Source organism: Zonotrichia leucophrys, chromosome 1A, assembly GCF_028769735.1.
Source record: "Zonotrichia leucophrys gambelii isolate GWCS_2022_RI chromosome 1A, RI_Zleu_2.0, whole genome shotgun sequence".
Classification (NCBI taxonomy): Eukaryota; Metazoa; Chordata; class Aves; order Passeriformes; family Passerellidae; genus Zonotrichia; species Zonotrichia leucophrys.
In genome coordinates, this window is record NC_088170.1 from 48,332,379 (window position 1) to 48,355,179 (window position 22,801).

Below are 22,801 nucleotides of genomic sequence, written 5' to 3' on the forward strand. Positions count from 1 at the left end.
AAAATGTTCTGGTGATTATTTTTTTCCTCATTTTTCCATTATAGATTTGGTATTTTTGGTTTATAATTACTTGGCTATGATTTAACATTTGGAAAAAAATCCATACAACTTTAGAACTGATGTACAATTGTTCACTAATGGACCATTAGTTGCTGTCCAAAAACATCTTGCAAATTAAGCAATACAATGCAATACAGTAATTAGTTTCCTTTACAAACCCCCGTGTTCTCTAAAACCAATTTCCTGTTCCTAGGATAAACAATATTTATACTAAGTTCATTACCCAGGGCTCACTTCAACCTCAAAATACACCCCTTGTAAAATGCAGCCAGAGGTTTCTGAGTGATACTACAGCCCAGTACTACCCTACCTTGTGCTCCCTTAAAGTCATTTCTTCAAGTTTCTTGAAGAATAGCTCACTTAGTAATTCTCAGGTCTCTTACCTATGGTTTGAGCAACATAAACATCACTTTAGCCAGTTATGACCAAGAAAGTGATCCTTCATCCTTTCTTCAAAGCATCTTCCACCACCAGAGGCTGTTTTGCTTCTCCAGTTCTACGGGAAAGCTGGAGGGTTTTGGATGTATATTGTAAATCACTTGAGCTGTATTACAGGAAGAGATGTGCCTCAGCCTGCTGGTTTTGGTGTTGCTGATGAATGTTGCTGCCTTTGTTGCATGATGGAGAAGGTTGCTTCATGGTTTAATTTTGGAGTTCATACTCAGCAACCCAATAAAAAGCAAATATTGTCTGACGGACTCAGACATTCACTTACGGAAGTCCATGTTCTTGTCAAGAAATAAGAACCATTGGGGAGATGCTGAAAGCTTTCATTTTCAGGACTGGCTTGAAGAGATGAGCTGGCGTGTTTAGTACTTACCAGAGCAGATGGATGAGAAGCATCTTTCATGTTTCTTTGGTTGAAGACATTGAGATGGGTATAAAGAATGTAGTGTAGTCAGATGAGGGCTAAATTATAAGTCTTTCACTGCCCCAGGGGCCTGTCAAATGGATTCACCAGTAGAAGCTTCCCTATAGCTTCTGAGATACTCCTCCATGGAGATGGGGCCTCTCTCTTCACTCACCTCTTTCAAAGTTGTGGGGTAATAGCTGGGAGCAGATGCAGCATGGATGGGTGTGGCTCACCACAGCACACTCCAATCCTCTCTGCTCGAGACACAGGAAGCAAGGAAGAGAAAGGATTTTGTCCATTACAAACCTGAAGTGAAAGTGCTGTTTGTAGCTGTTTGTCGCATCACAGGAAGAACCTGAAGACACAAGTGAAACCCTGAGCTCATGAACAGAGGCTGCCCTTGCTTCAGCACAACCTATCACAAACCAAGTGATAAGCCAGCAGAGAAGTCAGCATGTCCACAAGCAAACTGTGTCATGGTTTTGTGGTGCTCACTCTTAGAGGGCAGGAACTGCTGTGGCCTAACAAGAGAGACATTAGCACTGAGTGCAGAAGAGAGCCACCATATAGGAGATCTGCAAGATACTGTGAGATTAAAGCTGCGTGGAGATCACACACTGTATTGAACTGACAGACAGACAAACAAAATGACAGCAGACAGAAGTTAAAAAGGTGAAAGACACAGATGGAGAGTTTAAGACAGCAGGCTGAAAAGGAAGGATAATGAGGGTGTTGAAAAGCAATGCTAAATTTAGCAAGAGACCTAACTTTCACACCATGACCAAAGTTACTCTGTCCTCCACAGATTTTCACACACAGTACAGTACTGATTAGTTTTTACTCTCACAGACAATATGCAGTTTTAAAATATGCCTCAGAGCATACTTTAGGACACTGCACAGTATCTTCCCACACAGAAGCACACTGTTAACATTTGATCTAAATGAGGTGTGACATTTCCAAGGTGTATTTTAAACACAGAACAAACCTGGCTTAGAAGCATGTCAGGGTTTTTCTTTTCTTATAGCTCTTTAAAAAAAATTGTTATTGCAAATTCTGATGTTGAAATTTATATGATCCTGACAAATAGTGTCTTCCACTCATATTCCTCCTTGGCCAGGAAATCCATACTTGAGCTTCTCACACAAGCTACCACACCACTGCTCACTGCTTCAGCACATCAGGGATCCTACTTGCCGAGACTCACTGCTCCAACCTGCAGTGCTTGGCCGCTGACTCATTCTGCTAAGAACCACCAGCAAAAGCAGCATACATTCTTCAGCACAAAAATGAATGAAAAATATATAAAGTAAAAATCAATCTTAGAGAAATACTCTGTATTTGGTTACACATTCCTATCACACAGCAAATTGAAGTCTTAGTGAAACAGCAATTGCCTAAAACCAAGGTGCTTTCTAAATTATATTGTGCAGGAAATTATTTCAGAAATAAGATTCTTATATCAATATCTATAGAGCCAACACACACACACGAACTCAGAGAAAGCAAGCCAATATGCCATACAAAGATTTTATTGACATGAGTCTGGGATAACTGTTTTATATACAAAGGCAAAGTGTTAGGAAACAGTTAATCCTTTCCTCCTTATTTTGAGAAAAATGCTCTTTTGGATATTAGAGGCATATTACTCTCCAAATTGTCCAAACCATCTCCCACTAACCCAGCAGAAGGCATCAAAATCTGATCTCCAGAAAAATCTGCACTTTCCCCTGCCTAACAGGTGAGCTACCTCGACAGTGCACATTTCCACACTCCTCCAATTCACAAGGATGTAACTGCAACTATTGTAGAAAGAGGCTGGGGAAATATGCCCTGCATAGCAACTGTCCCTCGTGGGAACATGATCTACCTCAGTGGCGGAGAGAAAAATGACAAAGAGTTAATTTTAACTGCAACTCAAGTATCATTTTATAGCAATTACATCTTAAATCCACAACAGAAATTGATAATTACATAGTAACTCATTGCTACTACATTATCTTGGATAATACTGTAGTTAAGCTTTTGCTCAAATTCATTTCAGTAAAATCTGTTTCTGTAAAACACTTTTATTTCTTGGATGCTTTTAAAACACTAATGAAGCATATAAAAGTTTTTACAGTATACAAGAAAAACTAAGTTAATAAATGATCACATTTTCTTCAATTCTATCAAAGAGTAAGAGTCTGAGAAAAATAACTTCTGTTGCATTTTAATTTCTCAATCTCTTTCCTTTTTTAAGAGATGAAATTTATAAAGGAATTTCATTACATTTTAGATGAAGAGAAGCTTGAGGAAAACAAAATCACAGTTCAGCAGGCAGATGATGATGACAAAATCAAAGTATTTAATATGGCTTGTAGCTGAAAGTAATCGATCTGCAATTCCAAACATTTCAGTTATTGCCACATTCACTAATTTTTCATTAAGTGAAGATAAAACATCTTTAAAATGCATGAACAATAGCTTTAAGCCATTGTTGTATATATTGTGCAACTCATCTGAATGCAGGTTAACATGTGAACTTAATAGAATATATTTATGTACAGTATATACACAAACAGAATCCTGTGGCAGGTACCCCTGAATATTATCATTTAAATAAGTAATTTTCATATTAAAAGAAGAAAAAAACCCAACCATCTATGGAGGAGGCAAAATGCCCATTTCTGAACTTTAAATCAATATAATTTCCAGCTGATGTACATAGAAATAAAACTGTGGTCCTGTACAAACTTTACATTACAGGGTAATTGTTTTTAAAAAATATTTACATATTTAAGTACTTGGTTCTTTGCAATAGAGATTGTATGAACAGAAAAAATTGTAAGATAGGCAGGTTTATTTATTGGATTTTTCTATTTGTTCTTTTTTGTGCAAATTCCAAATTTCTCCTTTTGTGTTATTATCTGCCTCTATTTGCCTTGTATTACTGCTGCTGCTTTTTTTTAGTATTCTGAGAAGGCTGGGTGACTTTGCTTCTAGGAACAGGAAGAAAAGATTTAACTCTTGAAACACCCAACTCTGTCTTTGATTTACTGTTGCTGCTTTCTACAGTTCGACTGCTGCTGAGAGGACGCATTCCATCCTAGAAATAAAGCAAAAAAAAAACATTTTGTGTACAAATAAGCATCACTGTTTGACATGGTTGGGTTGTGTTTCCTTCATTTTGGCCAACATCTCCCCAGAAAAATATTATTTTTAATTCTGTACGAAAGCTTTTGACCAAGTTTTTTACAAACCTCCCAAGTAGCTAAACTTGTCTATTGGAAGTCAATATAGTAATGCCTTCTGTTGTTAGCAGGAATTTTTAAAGAAAAAAATCACTAGGAGAAATGTACAGTAGGAACTGGTACATTGATTTATTGTTTAGCATATTATCCAGGCATCACAGCTGTGTGAAGCTCTGATATGGGATGCCTGAATGTTTTTAGAGAAATATTCAAAAGGAGTACACCTACTTGTGGATCTGCAGGGTTAAAATTATTTATTTTACTGGAGACTGTTCTATGGATTTGAAGTAAAATTACAAGAAGTACTCTAACTTTCTGAATATTTGGATACAAAGAAATATGATTGCAAGACTGTTAACTCATCTGACCCTGAGAATGGCTCAGCCGGTCAGAGCATGGTGCTGATTACAGCAAGGCTGTGGGTTCAGTCCTCTTATGGGTCAATCACTCAAGAGATGGACTTGAAAAACCTTGTGGTACCTTCATATTCTGAATGTTTGGTGGTCTGTGAAAGTCAGCTCTTTTAATGCTAAGGTGTGCTAGTTAATCTAGTTTCAAGAATTTCACTGTATCAGCAGAAAATGGTGTCTCTAGAAAACAATTTACTGCAATCAGATAAAACATCAGGATTGGCCTCCAAAAGACCCATATCAAAGGAACACAGAAGGCCTGGTAAGGGAACACAGATCACAGATTAAGCCCTGGCTAAGATTAATTGAGCTCAGAAGCTCTCTTGATGTTCACAAGTACAAAGAGCAAAAAAGAAAAAGGAACAAAATGTGGCAACAGAGAAAACATAATTTTCCAAAGAATGAAAACTAAGCAGGATATAATTTCATCTTTGTATTTAGTAGGGATGTCAGTGCCCACAAACAATAATAAAAATTTCTGAAAAGAAGATGATAACAGACTTACTATATCTTCCAATAATATTCATCTTATCTTCCCACTCTGAAATCACTGAAGTTTATTTACATATATAACATAGCAAGATGACTGTATATTTCAGCAAATAGTTAGGTCAAAAATAGGAACTGAATACCTCTTAAAAAAAAAGCTATTCTTCACAAAATTTGTAATATCATGTCTTTTCAATATTTTTGCCCCTGAGAGCTCTGACATCAGAGCAACCAGATCTGATGAATTTTAAGAGAATTTTGAAAGTGGTACTTTTGCAAACTTACTGAATGATATTAATTGAGAGGAAACAACAAACCCAGATTTTATTTCTCTTCATATCTGATGGAAATAACTTGTAATGTCAATGCGATGTCACTTGGCCTGGGGAGATGGCTTTATGTAGAAAGCCAAAACTGAAAGCAAGTACATCCATTGTTTTAATAAATCTTTAGCTTTTATTAAGACACATGAAAGAAACTTGGCATGGTAGTCTAGCAAGTTTCCTAAGAATAATGACAGTTTTTTCTTGTAATAAACAGGGCACTAATTCTTAGGATCCAGTCAGAAATTCAGATTTGGAAAAACTCAAACCACCTTTCCTATCCTACTGTAAAACTCATTTCACCTACCTTTTGTGCTCTTGTTTTATTTGGGTTAGTACCACTTGCTGAAAATACAGGAATGTTCTGGGAGTTACTGAACATCAGTAACTCATCCTTAGAATCTGCAATCTAAAGAAAGATAAGAAAACAGTGATTTTTTTTTAGTTATTCACAGAGATTATGTTTAAATTTGGTGATTTCTGGAGGCTTGATTTTATTTTCATGGTTTCTATACAATGCAATGCATAAATATCCAAAGAACAATTAAAATATCTCTTCTTTACTCTTGAGTTAATTTTTAGAAGATGGGAGATGGAGATTTCATATCAACTACAGAGGAAGATTAAGCATGCATTTCCAAATTAGTATTTCTCAGTGGAGCTTAAGGGCACTATCCCATCAAATTTTACCCAGCCCCCAGGAACATCAGAGAAATGAATGATTGTTTTCTCTTTCTCCTGCCATGTTTCTTCCCTACTATTTTTCCTTCCATTTTTTTCTATTTTTCATGACCAGAATATAAAAGAGCCTGCTCAAGATGCTGTCCTCACTGAAAACTAGGTATTTTATCCTGGGGCAAGCTGATCCAATTCAATTCTGCAAACATATTCAATCCCAACCCAGTGAGGGCAACAGGAATATATTCTAGTGAAAGGGCAAATTAAAGAGCAGAAATACTTATTCTGTTGGCATCCTGAAACTACATCACACAAAGAAAGTATGCAACAGCACCCTTACTTCTGCAAGGGTCTACTAGGCATCTGGGGAATTAACAACAGAAATTCCAGCCAAGGATGGTTCCACCCATGGTGAGGAAACTGAACAAAAGACTTGACATCTATCTCCTTCCTTATCTAACCCGTATTTCCTTGAATTGTCATCAACAAGCAATTATACTTTGCATTCTATTAAACACAATTTTAAGTTGGTTGCCATTTCTTTAAGCACATCCCATTCTTTTAAGGATAGCTACAGTAAATCCCTGCTAACTGACTAGTGATTAGCTTGGTGCATGTGACTCATGCATGTACTGTAAATACTTTAGGAAAAACAACACAAAAAAACCCACTATAATAAAGGGTTCCAATAAACAGGTTGAAAAATCTTCCCAAACACAATATTTCTTTTTTTAATAAAAACTTGGTTGTCTTCTAAGAATAAACAGAATACTTAAAAAAGCAAAACTAATGGAAGCGCTGTTCAGGGAAATCCTAGAGGATGTCATGCACAGCCTAACTGGACAATAGCCTAAGACTGACTCTATCCATGTTTCAAAAGATATGGAACAGCTGCTCCCGTGTGAACACAGCCTGCTGTCACAGCCATCCACATCAGCTGTGCTAGGAGAAAGATGAAAAAGAATAAATAGCTTGAGCCACAGGGAAAGCTGCATGGTATCGGTATAAAAGAAAAAATTAGAGAGATCCACAGCTCTACACTCAGCCTCAACAGATCTCCCATAAACATCCACAACATAAAATTCAGCCGAAAACTACGAGCCCTGCAAATATCCCTCACCCTCTTTTCCCACTGATAAAGAACTAGGCCAATCCACCCTCTCTTGCTTGGGGCAGTAAACTGTATTTTGCCTATGGAGCAGAGGAGCTTTCAGCCAGTTCAGTGAAGGCTGATGGATTGTACCAAACCAAATGTTTAATGCATATTAGGGAAAACTTTCTATGTCTTTAAGACTACAGAAGAGTTTCCCAATGGGAGCAATGAGAGCATCAAAGATAACAAGGGAACAATAATGCAGGGATGGCTGTTCTCAGGGAAGTGGTCACTGACAGTTCAAGAAGCTTTTAGACAATGCTCTTGGGCACATGGTATGACTCTCATTGTGATCCTGTGAAGAGCCAGGTGTTGGATTCAATGATCCTTGTGTGTCCCTTCCAACTCAGGCTATTCTATGATTTCATAGAAATTTCATCCTTCACTGCAAAAATCTTTACAAGAAAAATTGGTGAAGGTGTAATTTAAAATAGTGTATGTTAAACCACAACACCTACCCTCAAATGAATCATATATTAGTTGACTTTGGCTTATTCTCAAATAATTTAATAATTTTCTTCAGTTTAAGCAGGGCTTGCAAATCAAAAATTTATTTTAAACACATAAAACCCAACTGAATATGGTAATGTAGTAAATTATTTAAAAGCCTCGTGTTTACCTTGCTTATATCAGGCTCAGATTTGCTGGAACACATACTTTGAAGTTCCTGCACAAGATCTACTTCATCATCAGAACCAACAGACAGCCTTTGCTCCAGATTTAATGTTCTCAAATGATCCTTCTCTGAAGATCTGATTAAAAAACCCAAACAAACAATCAGAGACAACATTTAAATTAAACTATTACACAGAATTTAAAAATAAATATTACAGACACCTCAAAAATAGTAGTTTTTTTCCCAAATGACCTTTACTACTGCAAACAAAACAAAAAAAACATCTGATGAATTGACAGCAGTAGTTGTCAATAATTATCTCATAATAGATATTTCTATACATATTCTCTCTATTCTGAAACTCTAACAAAGGATTCCTCTTTCTAGTATTTTCAGACTCTTCTCTTTTTAAGATGCAGCAATTTCATTCCACTCTGCTCTTTGGAAATAATTCCAAACACTTAGAAAAACCTCTGGCGTACTGGAAGCATAAATATTCTATTTTCTCTGTGCCTATGAATAAGGTAGAACTGAGGTTTCAGATTGAAGTGAAGTCTCAACTGCAGTTCCCTCTAGCTAATTCATACACTTTCTCAAGGAAACTCTGTATCAGTGGGACTAAAGTGCATGTACTATTCCATCTTGAATTGCCATTCAGCAAGCTGAAATAGCCAGAGGAGTTTTTAAAATATAATGCCAGCTGATAAAAGCATACGGTCAACTTTTCAAGGCAGAGTAAGTGTTACATAATATTCTTAATTCATAGACTATTCTGTTACGTAAAAAGACAGGTAGTGCTGCAAGGCTTTAAATAAAGAAATGGATTCTAAAATTATATCAAAGTATATAAATTTTATTTTCTCTCAGAAATGGAAAGTTAAGAATATTTCCTTTCTTCACATATGGGACCAAAACATTACCAAAAAACTACTGATCTATTAGTTATGGTGCACTGCTTTACAACAGAATGCTATCATCTTTATTTTTTGCCAAGTGTCACAAATACCAGAAATTAAAACTCACTTTGTGGTGAGAGAAGCTCTTTTCTTACAGTTTGGTTGCAACACAGTCTTAGATTTTATACCTGCACAAAAGAGAGACTGACTTGTTAGTGTGTTACCATGTGTGTTGATTTCTTTATTCTAAAATCTGTGATAAACAGGGAAAATGTGTTCCCATTTACTAACTAATTACATCAACAGGGTCTGTCAAAGATCAGAATACATCCCTTGAAAATGTTTAGGGTAGCATAAGGAACTGCTGAAATGGCAAATAGGGGATCAGTTGTCTAAGCTTTTGTGAAAGAGAGGACATGAGGTTTCTGTGTTAGGCTTTTGAACAACCCTTCCTGGTTCTTCCCAAGAGAAATTTCTTCATTACTTAAAATTAAATAATTTACCTTTACTGGAAACAGCAACAGCATTTGATTCTGACAGTCCAAAATAGAAGAATACTAAACTTAATTGACTGCTCCATTTATAACTCATATTCACAGATATTAACTGGATTCCAAGAACATTCTCAGGTACAAAATACAACAACATGTTCATTATTTCTTTAATCCTCTTAGTGGGATTAGATAAATTCCCAATTCAAACAGAGAACTGGCAATCAGGACATTAGTTTCAGTCAGAAAAAGCAAACTTCTTTCTGAACAAGGGCTGAAGAAATGAATTGCTCATTTTAATGCTGCAAAGTAGCAAGCATCAAGTATTTTGGTTCTTTGTATATGTGGTAATTTAGGCTACAATCTTACTGTTCCTAAAATGTATGTGTGTGTGTGTGTGTATGTCTGTGTAAGCCTTCTCTCTCTTCCTAAATCTTCCCTCTCAAGTAGTTACCTTTATTTTCAGAAAGCAAGCACTTTGGTTTTATTCCCCTTGAAGTTTTTCTGTTTCATATTGTATTTAGTTACAATAATACCAAGTTTTCCTTCTAGAAATAGGTCTCCTTTGGAAGAATAATGTTGCTTCTGAATATATCTATATATCATTATATAGTATCTATCATTATTTGTAATAATGTATGTCTCTAATAATATATGTGTAATAAAATTGCTTATTATATGACATGATCTTGAGGTGAACAGAATTTTCAAAAGCATCAGCACTAATATACCTTCCACATTTACACAGATGCACAGATCTAGATAAGATTTATATAACTGTATATCAGTTATATAAAGTCTTCTTTATCAAACAACATACTGAAGATGATTGAAAACCTTACAGTATCTGTGACTACACACAATAATTTACATTTATTTTTTGCAATTGAAGTGAAAATCAATTCAAAATCTTCAATTTACACCTGAAGATCTTTCTTTCACTGCAGGGCTTCTAGACCATTCTACTCAATTTTTCTAGTAAGACTGAAAAAGGGATGCATCATCTGGGGAGCAAGGTATTCATTTATTTCTAGCTGCATTCACTCGGAAGTAATAATCGTGTTGAAGTTATAAAGGAAGGGTAAGGAAACTCAAAGAAGTATGTATGCTGTAAATTTGGAACAAATCTAAGGAATACCAACAAAGTAATGAAGCTTTCTCTCATCTGGTATTGGAGAAGAAACTGCTTCAGTGTAATTCCATACACTCAGAGGTGGAAGCACTGCTTATAATTGCACCATGTGAACCAATGCCTGCCTTGTTATCTGACAGCAGAAAGTGCATTAGAACAACCAAACTTACTTAGGACACCTCACAGTCACAAAGAAGTAATTTTGGGGGGAAAAAAATAAACAGTATCTTACTGGTGAACATAAATATAAGTGTCATTTAATTGAAAAATTTTAATTCATGCAGGAGAAACATTTGATTTGCATCTACACACAACTTTCAGAACTGAAAATGAAAAGCTTTATTTACCTTCAGTATTTGTCTCCTGCTTATTCCATGACTGGGAGGACAAATGGCCTGACTTTTTGCGAGGACTTGTGCTCACTTTTCTCCAAGAAGCATTCTCACCTTTTTTCTTACTGCAATTTTTGTAGCTTGAAGCCACAGATAAAGGAAAATTTCCTCCCTTAAAATCTGCTATATAATTATCTAGCTCTGAAACAAAAGTAAAACAGTGTTAAGAAGAACTGATTGTTGCAAATGGTTCTTCTTGGAATACATTATACAACTACTTAGTTTAATGACAGTAAATACTTTTAACCCCACCACCTCCCTTCAGAACCAGAGCTATGTTTTGTGGAAGTTTTAAAATTGGAAGGAAGCAGTAAAAAGCCCCAGTTCAGCAATGCACAACTACTTGGCTTTCAGACAGTTCACTCTTACCTGGTCTGGGTAGAGGACAGCCATGCAAAACAGCTTTATTTAGTAAGATACTGAGAGCAGCTTTAACAACAGCCTGTTGCCCTTGGCTAGGACTTTTTTTGGCTATTGCTTGTCCTGGTACAGATGGTCTTTTCACAGAGGCTCTGGAGAGTATTGCTTCTTGTACTCTGGGAGCTATCACAGCATTCCATAGCTTGGACATCCACCTGTGGTACAAAACCAATCCTTTAACTTCAAAAGCAACTATCAAAACCTGTGAGTTTATACTTTGGTAACATATCAGATTTTGCATTTTAAAGAAGCATCCCATTTCAGAGAGGGACTGATTTTATTTAAGGAAGGGTTTACTTATTGTTTTAGATTAAAATATTTGATTAAATTTCTTTAGCTCGCCTTGACAAACTTACCCCAGACTTAATGCTTTTTGTCCTTCAGATAATATAAAACATCCTTTTCATTTAAAGGCAAAAAAAAATGTCCCAGAAAGATGCATGTTCATATATATACAATTTTTTTCTTAAAGTGCATGGAGAAATTTCCATGCTTGCAGGTGTTAATTCCTAGCCTATTTGCTGCCAGCATGGAAAAAAGGAGATATTCACTTATGGTTGTACCCCTTCCAGTGTTCTTCCATTTCCAAACTTGTCCAGTTTACAAGACATTTCTATTCAAACAGCTGCCTTGCTTTTACTCCTCTTTTGTTTATTTGATCTATGGTGAACTGTGTTTCCAGGATGCTGTGGATATTCCAGATTGTCTGCTTTAGAGACTGGGTCTGATTTTTTAATTCAAAATTTGATTAAAGAGTCTTCTGGGACTTTTGCTTTTCTGAGAGAGAAGCATTATGCTGTATTACCAAAGAAGTGAAAAATTTTTGTTAGGGAAAAATAAATGCTATTTCTCATAACTTAGGAGTTCTCTGGGGATAAAGGCTAGAATTTCAGACTTAGGGTTCAGCTCACATCTACAATCGACACTGAGACAATCTTTTTAGATCAACTCCAACTCTTTATGCTTATTCTTATATCTTGTTACAGGAGGAAGATGCTAAGATTGAGTCAGATGGTTTATATTAAAGGTCTATAAGAAATTATAGACTATCATGCTGAGTTCAGCTTTGCAGAAATCCATTCAGAAAACACAAAGGCTAAAATGTCTGTTTGACTTAAATGGATGATTTTTCTGGATATATTGATACACTGAAGCCATCTCATCACATAAAATATTATGATGACTTTTTGTTTTGTTTGGGGTTTTTTTCCCAATTTTTTTAAAGTTAGAATGCATGAGCTATTTGAAAGACATATTTATGACAGTTGTGAAGCATAAGATTGAGCTTTTATGATATATAAATGCTCAAAGTGCTTTTATAAGCTTGATAAAGTCACATTACTTAAAAAATAATTACTACATTTGTTAAAATATGATGTAAAAGGTGTACTGCAGAGAGTCCTTGAAGGACCTTGAAGCTTCCTTAGCACAATGTTGTAGATATTATTCCATATAGTAACAGTCTGTTTCTGCTAGCTAAGCTACCAAAATAAACAACTGCTTGTAATTTAGTCATAAAGAACTCTCTCTTTCTAATTTCTGCCTATGTAAGCTTTCAACATTTTGCAATACTGCCAGTATAAATGGTCAGGAATGAACACTGCAAAGATAAAATTAATTGAGGCCATTCTAATCTAATTAACAATGGATGGGCATGCTCTCTAAATAAAATTCCAACCTTGTATTTAAATTCAATTTAAATTTTTGCTCATCTTGATCAAGTCCCCCATTCTTTGATATAGCTGATACTTAGGGAAGGTATAACACACTCCCACCCCTCAAAAAGGGCTGCAAAGTGAAAGTCATTCCTGTTGGAACATCATCTTCAGTTCCCTAAACCTAAACCAAGAAAAAAATGTAGTTAAAATTTTCTTCATTAATTCACTCTACTCACCAAAGTAGGTGAAGCTACATGACACACACAGCAGGGAACAATTTCCTGTCACACGCTCTCCCTGCCTGCCCTGCTGCTGCTCCTTCCTCCTGTCTCATGCTAACACTGAACCCAGAGGGAACCCAATTTGTAGAAAGCTGTTTGCTGTCCTAATGAATTGGACTGACTCAGAGGAGCTTTACTAAATGCAAAAAGCATCAGAATAGCACAGTGGAGAGGAGGGGCAAGAGGAAAGGAGTGGTTAATTAGACTGAAATAACAGCAATCAATCAGTGAGCTGCTAATTGAAAGCTATTTATTACATGACCACACAGTTAGCCATCATGCTGCTAAACTAAAAGTGTCCAGTAAGAGCTCACTGGAGCTGTGCTTTTTAATTGTTTATTAGTGGACAAAAACTCCATTAAAATGAGAAGTCAGATGGCATATGACTACAATAAACAGTATTTTAGGGTTGTACTCAAAATAAAGCATTGTGAAACCCAGTCACAGTTACATTAAGAAGAAATCCAGACTCAGAAATGTATAACTAAGATATCTAAAGAATAGTTTTTCTGTCCTCTGTTAATGCCACTGCAATAAATAAATTATTAAAATATCTCAGAGGACATGATTGATCAGGAAGATGGGAAACAGATGCATGGTATGCTGTATTCTTTTTTTATTTCCCAGCACCCATACAATTTCAAGTCAATCTTATGTCCACATTTAGACTTTGATAATTACTCTGAAGATTAGTATCTAACCTGTACTTTTTGAGAATAAAACGGAAAATAAACAAGCAAAATGTATCAAGATCTGCAGACAGAACATAAAATGAGACAGCCTCTGCACATGCTAAGCAATGCACCCTCCCTTGTGTGTTAAGCAGAAGCTCCTGGGAAAAGGGTCAGCAGAAAGTGGTACAAGAGAAACAGGTCAGATAAGGGGTGACCTGACTGGTGAGAAAAGTTATGTCACATCCCCAGAAATCAATGTTATATTTCAGTTCTGAGTAAATTTGAATCTTAATTAGAGCCTTATTACCTTTTTGATACAGCCAAACAACATCTTAGTGTGAAATTAATATAATTTAAAATTCTGTAATTATTTCTTTTATCATTTGCTAGCATTTGGAGTTGGAATGTGATTAGATGTTTATGCAATTGTAGGTGAGAAAAGCCAAAATTTCCATTATTTTTTAATATTTTTAATGTTAGTGGCCTGCTAGCCATATGTGTAACTAAACTTATATACTAAACGAACTAAACTTATTGACCAGCACTGAACTCACTGTACCACACTGCCCTACTTCCTAAGATAATATATCTCTAAACTGTATGTATATATGTCTTTAAATTATACCATGTATTTAAAAGAGTGAGAAATCATTCTCGAAACTTCCTTTATATACAACTTCAAAAGGAGAGTCTACCAACTTTTCTTAAATCTTTTAACCTCTGTGTCAGAAAATAAATGGAAGATCACAAGAAGACTGACTTTGGTGTAGTACTAGATACCCATTTCCCAATTGTGTCCTTCAGAATTGCTCTTCTAGTAATTAAATAGCCAACAGAAGTTTAAACCTTTCGGCAATTTAAATTAAAATGCCTTTTTAAGGTTCCAGAGTCAGCAGGGTTTTGGGAGAAACACAACTACTACGTTTGTGGTAAGTATCTAGCTGGCACTGAACAGCACCAAACAGGAAACAAAACTCTTACTTGACTGTTGCTTGGCTGTGCCCTGGAACCACAGGACAGGAGAAGAAATGCTTTGGCCCCATAAGTGCTTCTGGTGCTCCCAGACGTGATAAGCAAGAGTTCAGCTGGTGCCAAACAGCCAGAATCCAGTCTATGGTCTTGCACACAGGATCACATGGAGGAGGCACTTTGCCTCTGAACTGCAGAGGGAAAAGATGTTTGACATGGCATAAGACCAGAACTGCGAACACTTCCCTTGAAACTCCAGGAAGGCTTGGTGCTATTTTTATTGCATGTGTTGCTATGAAAAGATCAGGAACAGTCAAGAACAAGTCAAACCTTTTTATAGAATATATTGACATCTTGCTGTATTAAAACTTATTTTCCCAACTACACTTCAACAGATATATCCTTATCAATAAACTGACATGCCTTTACTTTCTTGTGGGAAACTAAGGCAGAAATTTTGGTAGCAGTGGTTTTCTACAGTGTTTAAGATTAGGATTACAAGAGATATGTACCATATACAATGCAATGTATATGATGCAAATAAAGCATTATTAAAAAATGCCCAATTGCACTCAACAGGAGTATCTGATCCAGACATATGCCCAGTGGATTTCCATATTGATTTTAGATCTAGTAGCAGTGAAGAAAAGATGTCTTCCTCTAAGACTTGTGTTTTCAGTCTGCCTTGTTAAGGGCAAATTATTTAGTGCCAGAAAAATCTTCTGTTTCCTCTGACTTCAAATTACAGTCTTCATCATCCTAGTCCTAGGATTATCCTCTGTAAAAGCTTAAATTAAAGGAGGCATTAAAAGATGCACGAGGGATAGTAACTGACAGCACTGAAGCCAGAGCCTCTTGATAGAGTCTATAGGTGAACTTAAAGTAGAAACACATTAAAACTGTTCCCATACAACCTAATGGATCAAAATAACTGCAAAAAAGACCTTTTCACCTGAACACGTGAATATTACAGCATAAACAAGGTACCATAGTACAGAGCAATGTTCTTTGAAATAGTCCATGGTTCTAACAATACATGTTTGTACTTTGCTTTAGAGTTTTACAACAGATTAATCTTTCTTCTGTTTTTGACTTTGCAATCCACTATTTTAAGTCCTGTACCAACTGGCATTTGAGTTTACATACGGCACATGTATGTATTTGAGTTTACATACAGCACGTTCAAAAAATGTGCTACCACACTGGGCATTTCAATATTTAATTAGGGAAGATCCAGGAAGACACATGGCTTTTTTTCCCCAAATAGCCACCATCTGCATATATGCTTGAGAGAAATTAAACTTTATGAGATTAGTACCCAAATTCTGTTCAACTTCAGTCAGAGGTAGGAGCCTATTACATAGTCAAATTCTAATCTATTAGACTAAGGATTTCTTTCAAGCTCCCAAAAAAATAGCTTGAAAATGACATCTGTTATTTGATGCTGCAAGTTCTTCTAGCCAAACCAGTTTGGCAGAGTAAGTCTGATGCAGCCTTTGATTATGAACAAGTCATAACTTAAAAAATATAATCTAAGAAAAGTAGTCTATTAAGAGTTTCATAGATTTCCCATGGTTCTTTTTTTCTATTCTGTAATTTGGTTCTAAATTTCCTCATTATCCTGGCTGAAATGTTCAAATACTTCACATTTCCTCTGCAGGATCTCTTTGAATCAGTAAGCCTTTAGAGATGAGAACTGTGGCAAAGGGTACAGGAGATGACATCCCCAAGGATAACCAAGACACTTCCAGCTGAACACTCATAACTGACAGTAGGTCTGTTGTTCCATAACAGGACTCTTTATTACTGGCAGTTTTTTTCTATTCCTAGAACAATCTCCCTTTTTAAGCCTGTTCAAAACTGCTGCCAAGATTATTTTCCTTTGCAGCTGTTTTGATTAAACTCCCTCTGCCAATGTCTAACAGTGCCTGACTGTTGGTAATAGCTGCTACCACACAAATGGTATTCCAAATAACTTCTGAAAGTCCACTATTCCTCTTTTACCTACATCTTTATTTTCATTTCCCATTTTTGTTTATTTATGAATTTAAAACAGACTTCCCATCCTCATTTTATTTTGAACTTTTGTTCCAGCTTCAGCAGATCTATTAGCTCAAAACCACTTTTCTAATTATATAATTTGCCCCTCTTTTGATTTGAGAATCATAGAAAATATTTTTCTGCTTAAAACTTAGAGCAAACACATTATCTGACTATCTTATTTTAGATATTGAGAATAAATTCTTTGAAGAAGAGACTATGTATGTTTGTTAAACTGATTTTTACTATAATTCTCAGAAGAATGAAAGATGTTGAAAAAAATTAATGAAGGATGTTTCATGCAGCTGACAGGCAACCAGCCGATTATGCCAATTAGCCACGACCATACACCTTTCTGTGGGACCAAGCACAACATTTCCACATACACAGCCTGCATCTTCCCAGAATTAAATGCTTCTTTTCCTGAAACAACTTACCTGCTCTGCTTTTGGCATTACCATCATCCATATTTCACAGACCTGGTGATGAACATAACTGCTGAAGTTGATTTGAGTTCTTACCTTGTTTATTACTTTTCTCCTTAAAATCCTCTGAAGCAAGCCTCGCATTGGCTCCCCATCCCACCGAAGCTGAACCCAACGGAAATGCTGCTGAACCAGCAGGTCAGAGCCATGAAGATGGCACTTTGCAATGGTCCCCAGTAAAAAGCAGTTCTCATGAAAGTAAAAAGCACCAGAAACTCCATTTGCTAAAAAGGAACCATAAAACACTTAACTGAAACACTCAAAGCTTTGACATTATTTCATATAGAAGCAAGAAGCAGTGACATAATTAGAAATGAAAAACAACCCACAAAGCACCACAAATTAGCTAAAAAATATGGTATCTTTGTTAAGAACAACTGTTTACAATAAAATATAAAAACTGAACAAATTACATTTTTCTCCCATTCCCTTTCTGCCATATATTACAATAAAACTGTACTGTAGTAAAAACATCTCAGCAAACCAAATTCTTTAAATACCTCTTTGAATAGTGCAGGGATTTTCCAAACTCCGATTCTCAAGAGGTGCTAGAAAATCTCCAAGTAATTCAGATAAAGAAGCTCTCTCCAGATTTTCTAAAATCACAATTGTTGTCTTGTTTACAGGAGGCTGTTTCACTGGGATCAAACAAGCTGAAATACAAAAATCCTATTAATGCATACTTAGGAAAATTTACTTCTTTTTATATATACAGAATTTACTGCTATTAGTGCAATGAAAGATTTTTAATTTTTTTTCCTTTTTAACTTATTTACATGCCAGCCAGACAAAGTTTAAAATTGAAAGCATAAAATCAAACAATAGAAATAATATCATACTGTATATTAAGAAACAACCTGAAAACTATGATTAAAATAAATTCCTGAAATGTCTATAACAGGATCTTCATAGATAGGAAAGATTTCAGTACACTGAATATAAATACAACAGAAAAGATAGCAAAGACATCTTCAAACATTAGTATCATTTGCTGTACTACAGCTTAAACTTTTAACATGTACTCTTTACATCATTTAGTGATAAAAGGTTTAAGAAGAGTCCACGTTTGTAAGAGACTTTATCATTCTATGAGATAGTAGAATAATTTTCTCTTCAAAACTTCCTTCAATATCTTTAAGAATCACTCAAATAATCAGAGCTAGTATGAGGCAAACCTAGTATCAGCTGAACCTAATAGGCATTAAAATGACATCTCTGTATTTTTTAACATTTTAAATATTTTCCTTTAATTTTCCTGATTTTAACATCTTATTGCTTAAAGAAGACACAGCTTTGCAAGTGTTCTTGCAACACTAAATCCCAGGTGAATGCTTCTGTAACACAGACATAAATATAAACACTTATCTGGAATATATTGTGCCCTGCACTGTTTCACAACCTTTTGAAGGTGGTACTAACAAAGGTCATTAAAGAAATTGACTTGTTATAAGGCAAAACTTACAGCAACTGATTGTATCTGATCATTGCTATTTAGTTGGTGTTTCCTGACTATTACTGCCCTCTTTTACTAAGAGGCTACAGCTTGAAAGGAGGGAGGACAGGTACCCTCTCTGTGTCTGATGGATTCATTTAGAGGACAAATGCTCTCTTAGGAAAGGAGATGTAGCAGAACAGTAGGGAAAGAAGCTGGCAGAAAAATGAGACACAATCAGAAGCAACATGCTGAAATGCAAAACCAGACTATTAAAAAGAGTGTGTTGCTGACACAGAATAAAGCATCCAAAAGAAGCAGCTTTCCTAAGAGACACTGGCCAGTAAACAAACCAAACTACAAGTGACATTCTTGCCTCCAGGCCGAGCACCAAGGCCTGGCTGACTTCTGACTAAATGGTCTCTTCTTTCCCACCAGTGCCATGGCACTGAAAGTGACATGTGGGAATAATCACTGGCACAAGCTATCCTGGGAACTGTGACCAGGATTTCCTTGGAGGAAAGAACTGCTGCAGACTGCAGTTACACCAGGCAGTACAAGAACAAACACAACAGGGCACTGCATGGCATTGTACAGCCTGACAGGATGGCTCTGCTTCTGCTCATGAGCACACACAGTAGACCTTCAGTTCTGATTCAGGAGATCTGAACCAGAGCCATCAACTTTTAAAGGATCATAAACAAAGGGAAAAAAGAATGAGACAGAAATTAATATTTAAAATGACTGGTTTTACTTAAATGGCATGAACTTTTGAAAGAGCTCCTTATTGGGAGCGCTTTTGTGCTCAGCTCTCCCTCAGTTTAGACTCAGACAACTGGCCCCAAGCACCTGAAAAACTGGGTTCCATTAAAACATGCCACTGACTATGCAAAATGCTTTTATGTTTTTTTTTTTTTTACTTTGCATCATTAAAAATTTTCCTACAAATCACCAAAACAAGTCTTTCTGAAATAACCTTACCATTACTGATGAACAGTTCTGCAAGTTGCTCCTTGGAGAAACCAGCATCCACTTCCACTTTAACAATCTCACATGTAGATCCTGCAGCCTCTTGCTTTTGCTGTGTTGAAAATTTATATATTTGGTGAAATAGTGAAAACTCTGGTTTATGGACTAATTCACTTGATATGTTTGTGCAAATACCTTCATGCAGGCCGCTATCTGATATGCTATATAATCTTGCAAACTTCCTTCTGGACCATGGAAAATGACATTACGGTATTGTTCAACCTACAGACAGATAAATATAAATATTTATTTCATAAATAAATTATTCTTGTAATTCAGACTTGGATTTTTTTAAACCTAGATGACACAATCGGCACCTAAAAGACAAAACTGTTTGATTTGCACTACTGGAGTTGGTAATCCTTACTATACTAGTTTCAAAGTAGACATTATTTGCATACAACATCTTCAAAATATATTGATAAATTTATATCCTAATTTGTAAAACTACATAGCAAGGTATTTTGTTACATCAGGCTTTAAAACCTAAAACAGTCATCTGGAAGAACAAATTTAGTAATCACAAATATTTTCTTGATCTTGAATTAAAATATATACATCAGAAACATGTCAAAATAATCAGTTTAGTCACTACTAAGTTAAGGATTGAGACTGAGGACTTCATTTGCAGTAGAAATAGGTTCATGTTATCAGTATGGTAGAACAATTTTTTTAATCTACCTCTGTTTTACCCCTAAAATGTCAGCAAGGGAATATACTCATATCTCTGTAATCTCTCAGCAATATGGTTGAATACAACAGAAACCTGTGGCACATTCTCCTGACAACATAAAATATTATCCAAGGACACAGCAGAAATTAAGCAGGTTCTAAACTAGTTCTGATTTGATGCAATGTTAAAAGAAATTATCTATGAAAGTTATCTCATATTATTCAATTATCCTTACATTTTGTGGTATTAAATAAGTTGTGTTACAGGAGATTTCTACATAAGCTAGTAATAAAGTTCACATCTCAAATAATTGCTTACGTGAATGTTATTCTAATTTACTTTCTCTTCCAAAAGTGGAATAAAATAAATTTGGAAAGCAATTAAGACATCAGAGAGCTTTTAATATATTTTTAAGCAATTCAGTTAATCAGATAGCAGCTATTTAAAGAAGAAAGTTAATGCCCTCACAAGACTAAAGTTAAGGGTAAATTTAGCGGGAACTTTATTTTAAAATAGCTTTCATCCAATTAAATTTTTTAGAAGGCTTGATGTTCTTTCACAGAGAAAAAATATCCCAATTTTGATCAACACTATTACAGAAGTATTTCGACAAAAAAAATAGCATGCAGAGAGAAGCAAGCTTATTACTGACCAGGCGGAGATAATTCTGAAGTGTCTGAAGATGGATCATGGATGCATAAGTCACACTGTTTAAACAGCCTTCATGAGGTCCTTTAAATGAGACATTAAATGACTTTGGTGAATTTCTCACGTTTACATGCATGTCTGACTGATACATATGATTTTCATGCAGTATTCTGCAGTTAACTTTTATAATTAGAGGCTATGCAAATTGAAATGCTGAGTAAATGAAAGACATTTATCTAGCATCACAGATTCACGGGTATCCATGACATAAGCAATATATACACTACTATATGCCTGAAAAAGGCAGAAAGACTTTTATGTGCAGCATATTTTCTGGCGCAGAAATACCAGAAAATGTTGTAGACAGTTTAAAATCTAGTTGAACAACTGAACAGATATGATGTCTCTGAGAATCAAGCAACAATGAACATCAAAACCAGTAGCAAATGACTCTCAAATGATGTATTTCATATGGAGTATCTTAACATTCAAAACTGAAAAATTATGACTTGAAAATTACCAAACAAAAACACTGTGATATGCTCAGCTCTATTGTTCTTCAAAAAGTCCCATGGTGGCTGGGAAAAAATCTGACCTGTTGACCATGTAATGTTTCCTGTTAAAAAAAAATAAGAGAGAGATATTCCTTGTATGTATATAGTGTCCTATACGCAAGCATATTCACTTGCTTACAAAGACTGTGTGCATACACTGACAAATTTGACCAACAAACCAGTCCTGTGAGATGTACTAAATCATGCTATCATTTGATATACAGCTGAAGTCACTAGTATCTTCTGCCAGTTGAGATACAAGTTAAACAGTTAGCCTGTCTTTTTATCTTTACACGTAAAATAGAATAATTTGCCCAGTCTAATGTGACCAGGGTTCAGTTTTGCTGATGGGAAGGTGAAGGAAGGAAGGAAGGAGATTTAAGATGAAGTACATGGATTTTCAGAAACCTATACAACTGTTACTAAGACCATCACATTTTGGCCAATTTTGCATAATTCTAAAAATTTCTCTTTTGTACCTTTCTAAGTGAAGTTATGTAAAACAGTAGTTCTGTTTACCTATGCTGGTGATTTACAGTCTGTATTTACTGTAAATTCTGGATGCACTGTAAAGAAACAATGCAGGCTTTGAAATGTTTTTGTAGGACCACAGAATATCCTGAGTTGAAAGGGACTCACAAGGATCATAAAAGTCAAACTCCTGGCTCTGCACAGGACATCCCAAGAGTCACATGTACCTGAGAGCGTTGTTCAAATGCTTCTTGAACTCTGGCTGGTACTGTGACCACTGCACTGGGGAGCCTGTTCCAGTGCCCAAACACCCTCTGGGTGAGGAACTTCTTTCTAATATCCAACCTAAACCTCCCTGACAGAGCTAAGGCCATTCTCTCAAGTCCTGTCACTGGTCATTACAGAGAAGAAATCAGTATCTGCCCTTCCTCTTCCCCTCATGAGGAAGCTGTAACTGCAATGAGGTCTCCCCTCAGTCTCCTCTTCTCCAGGCTGAACAGACCAAGTGACCTCAGCCTCTCCCTCAAGGCCTTTCACCATCCTCATGTCTCCTTTGGACTCTTCCTAATTGCTTTTCCTTATACTGTGGCATCCAAAACTGCACACAGCACTCAGTTTCACCTGACATATGGATTTCTCCTCTGGAGTACCAGAAGTACTAAAAGACTAATTAACATAGGGCCTCGTGATCTCCAAGATTATATTAAAGCACATAATTAATTGTTCCATACACACAGCTAA

General features: G+C 35.8%; 1 protein-coding gene across 2 annotated transcripts in view; it reads right to left on the minus strand.

Moving 5' to 3' along the window:
* Positions 1–2,429: 2,429 nt before the first annotated feature.
* Positions 2,430–22,801, minus strand: part of CTTNBP2 (cortactin binding protein 2) — a 79,174-nt gene continuing 58,802 nt past the window's right edge. For both annotated transcript variants that reach the window (XM_064702690.1, XM_064702691.1), the window contains 13 exons: positions 21,556–21,651; positions 21,040–21,119; positions 19,850–19,936; positions 19,667–19,766; positions 17,754–17,906; positions 17,290–17,477; positions 14,741–14,919; positions 11,096–11,301; positions 10,682–10,867; positions 8,839–8,899; positions 7,819–7,951; positions 5,676–5,777; positions 2,430–4,001 (listed from right to left, as the gene is read on the minus strand). In XM_064702690.1, coding sequence (XP_064558760.1) covers positions 3,843–4,001; positions 5,676–5,777; positions 7,819–7,951; positions 8,839–8,899; positions 10,682–10,867; positions 11,096–11,301; positions 14,741–14,919; positions 17,290–17,477; positions 17,754–17,906; positions 19,667–19,766; positions 19,850–19,936; positions 21,040–21,119; positions 21,556–21,651 — 1,730 coding nt within the window. In that variant the 3' untranslated portion in view covers positions 2,430–3,842. The remainder of the gene's footprint in view (positions 4,002–5,675; positions 5,778–7,818; positions 7,952–8,838; positions 8,900–10,681; positions 10,868–11,095; positions 11,302–14,740; positions 14,920–17,289; positions 17,478–17,753; positions 17,907–19,666; positions 19,767–19,849; positions 19,937–21,039; positions 21,120–21,555; positions 21,652–22,801) is intronic.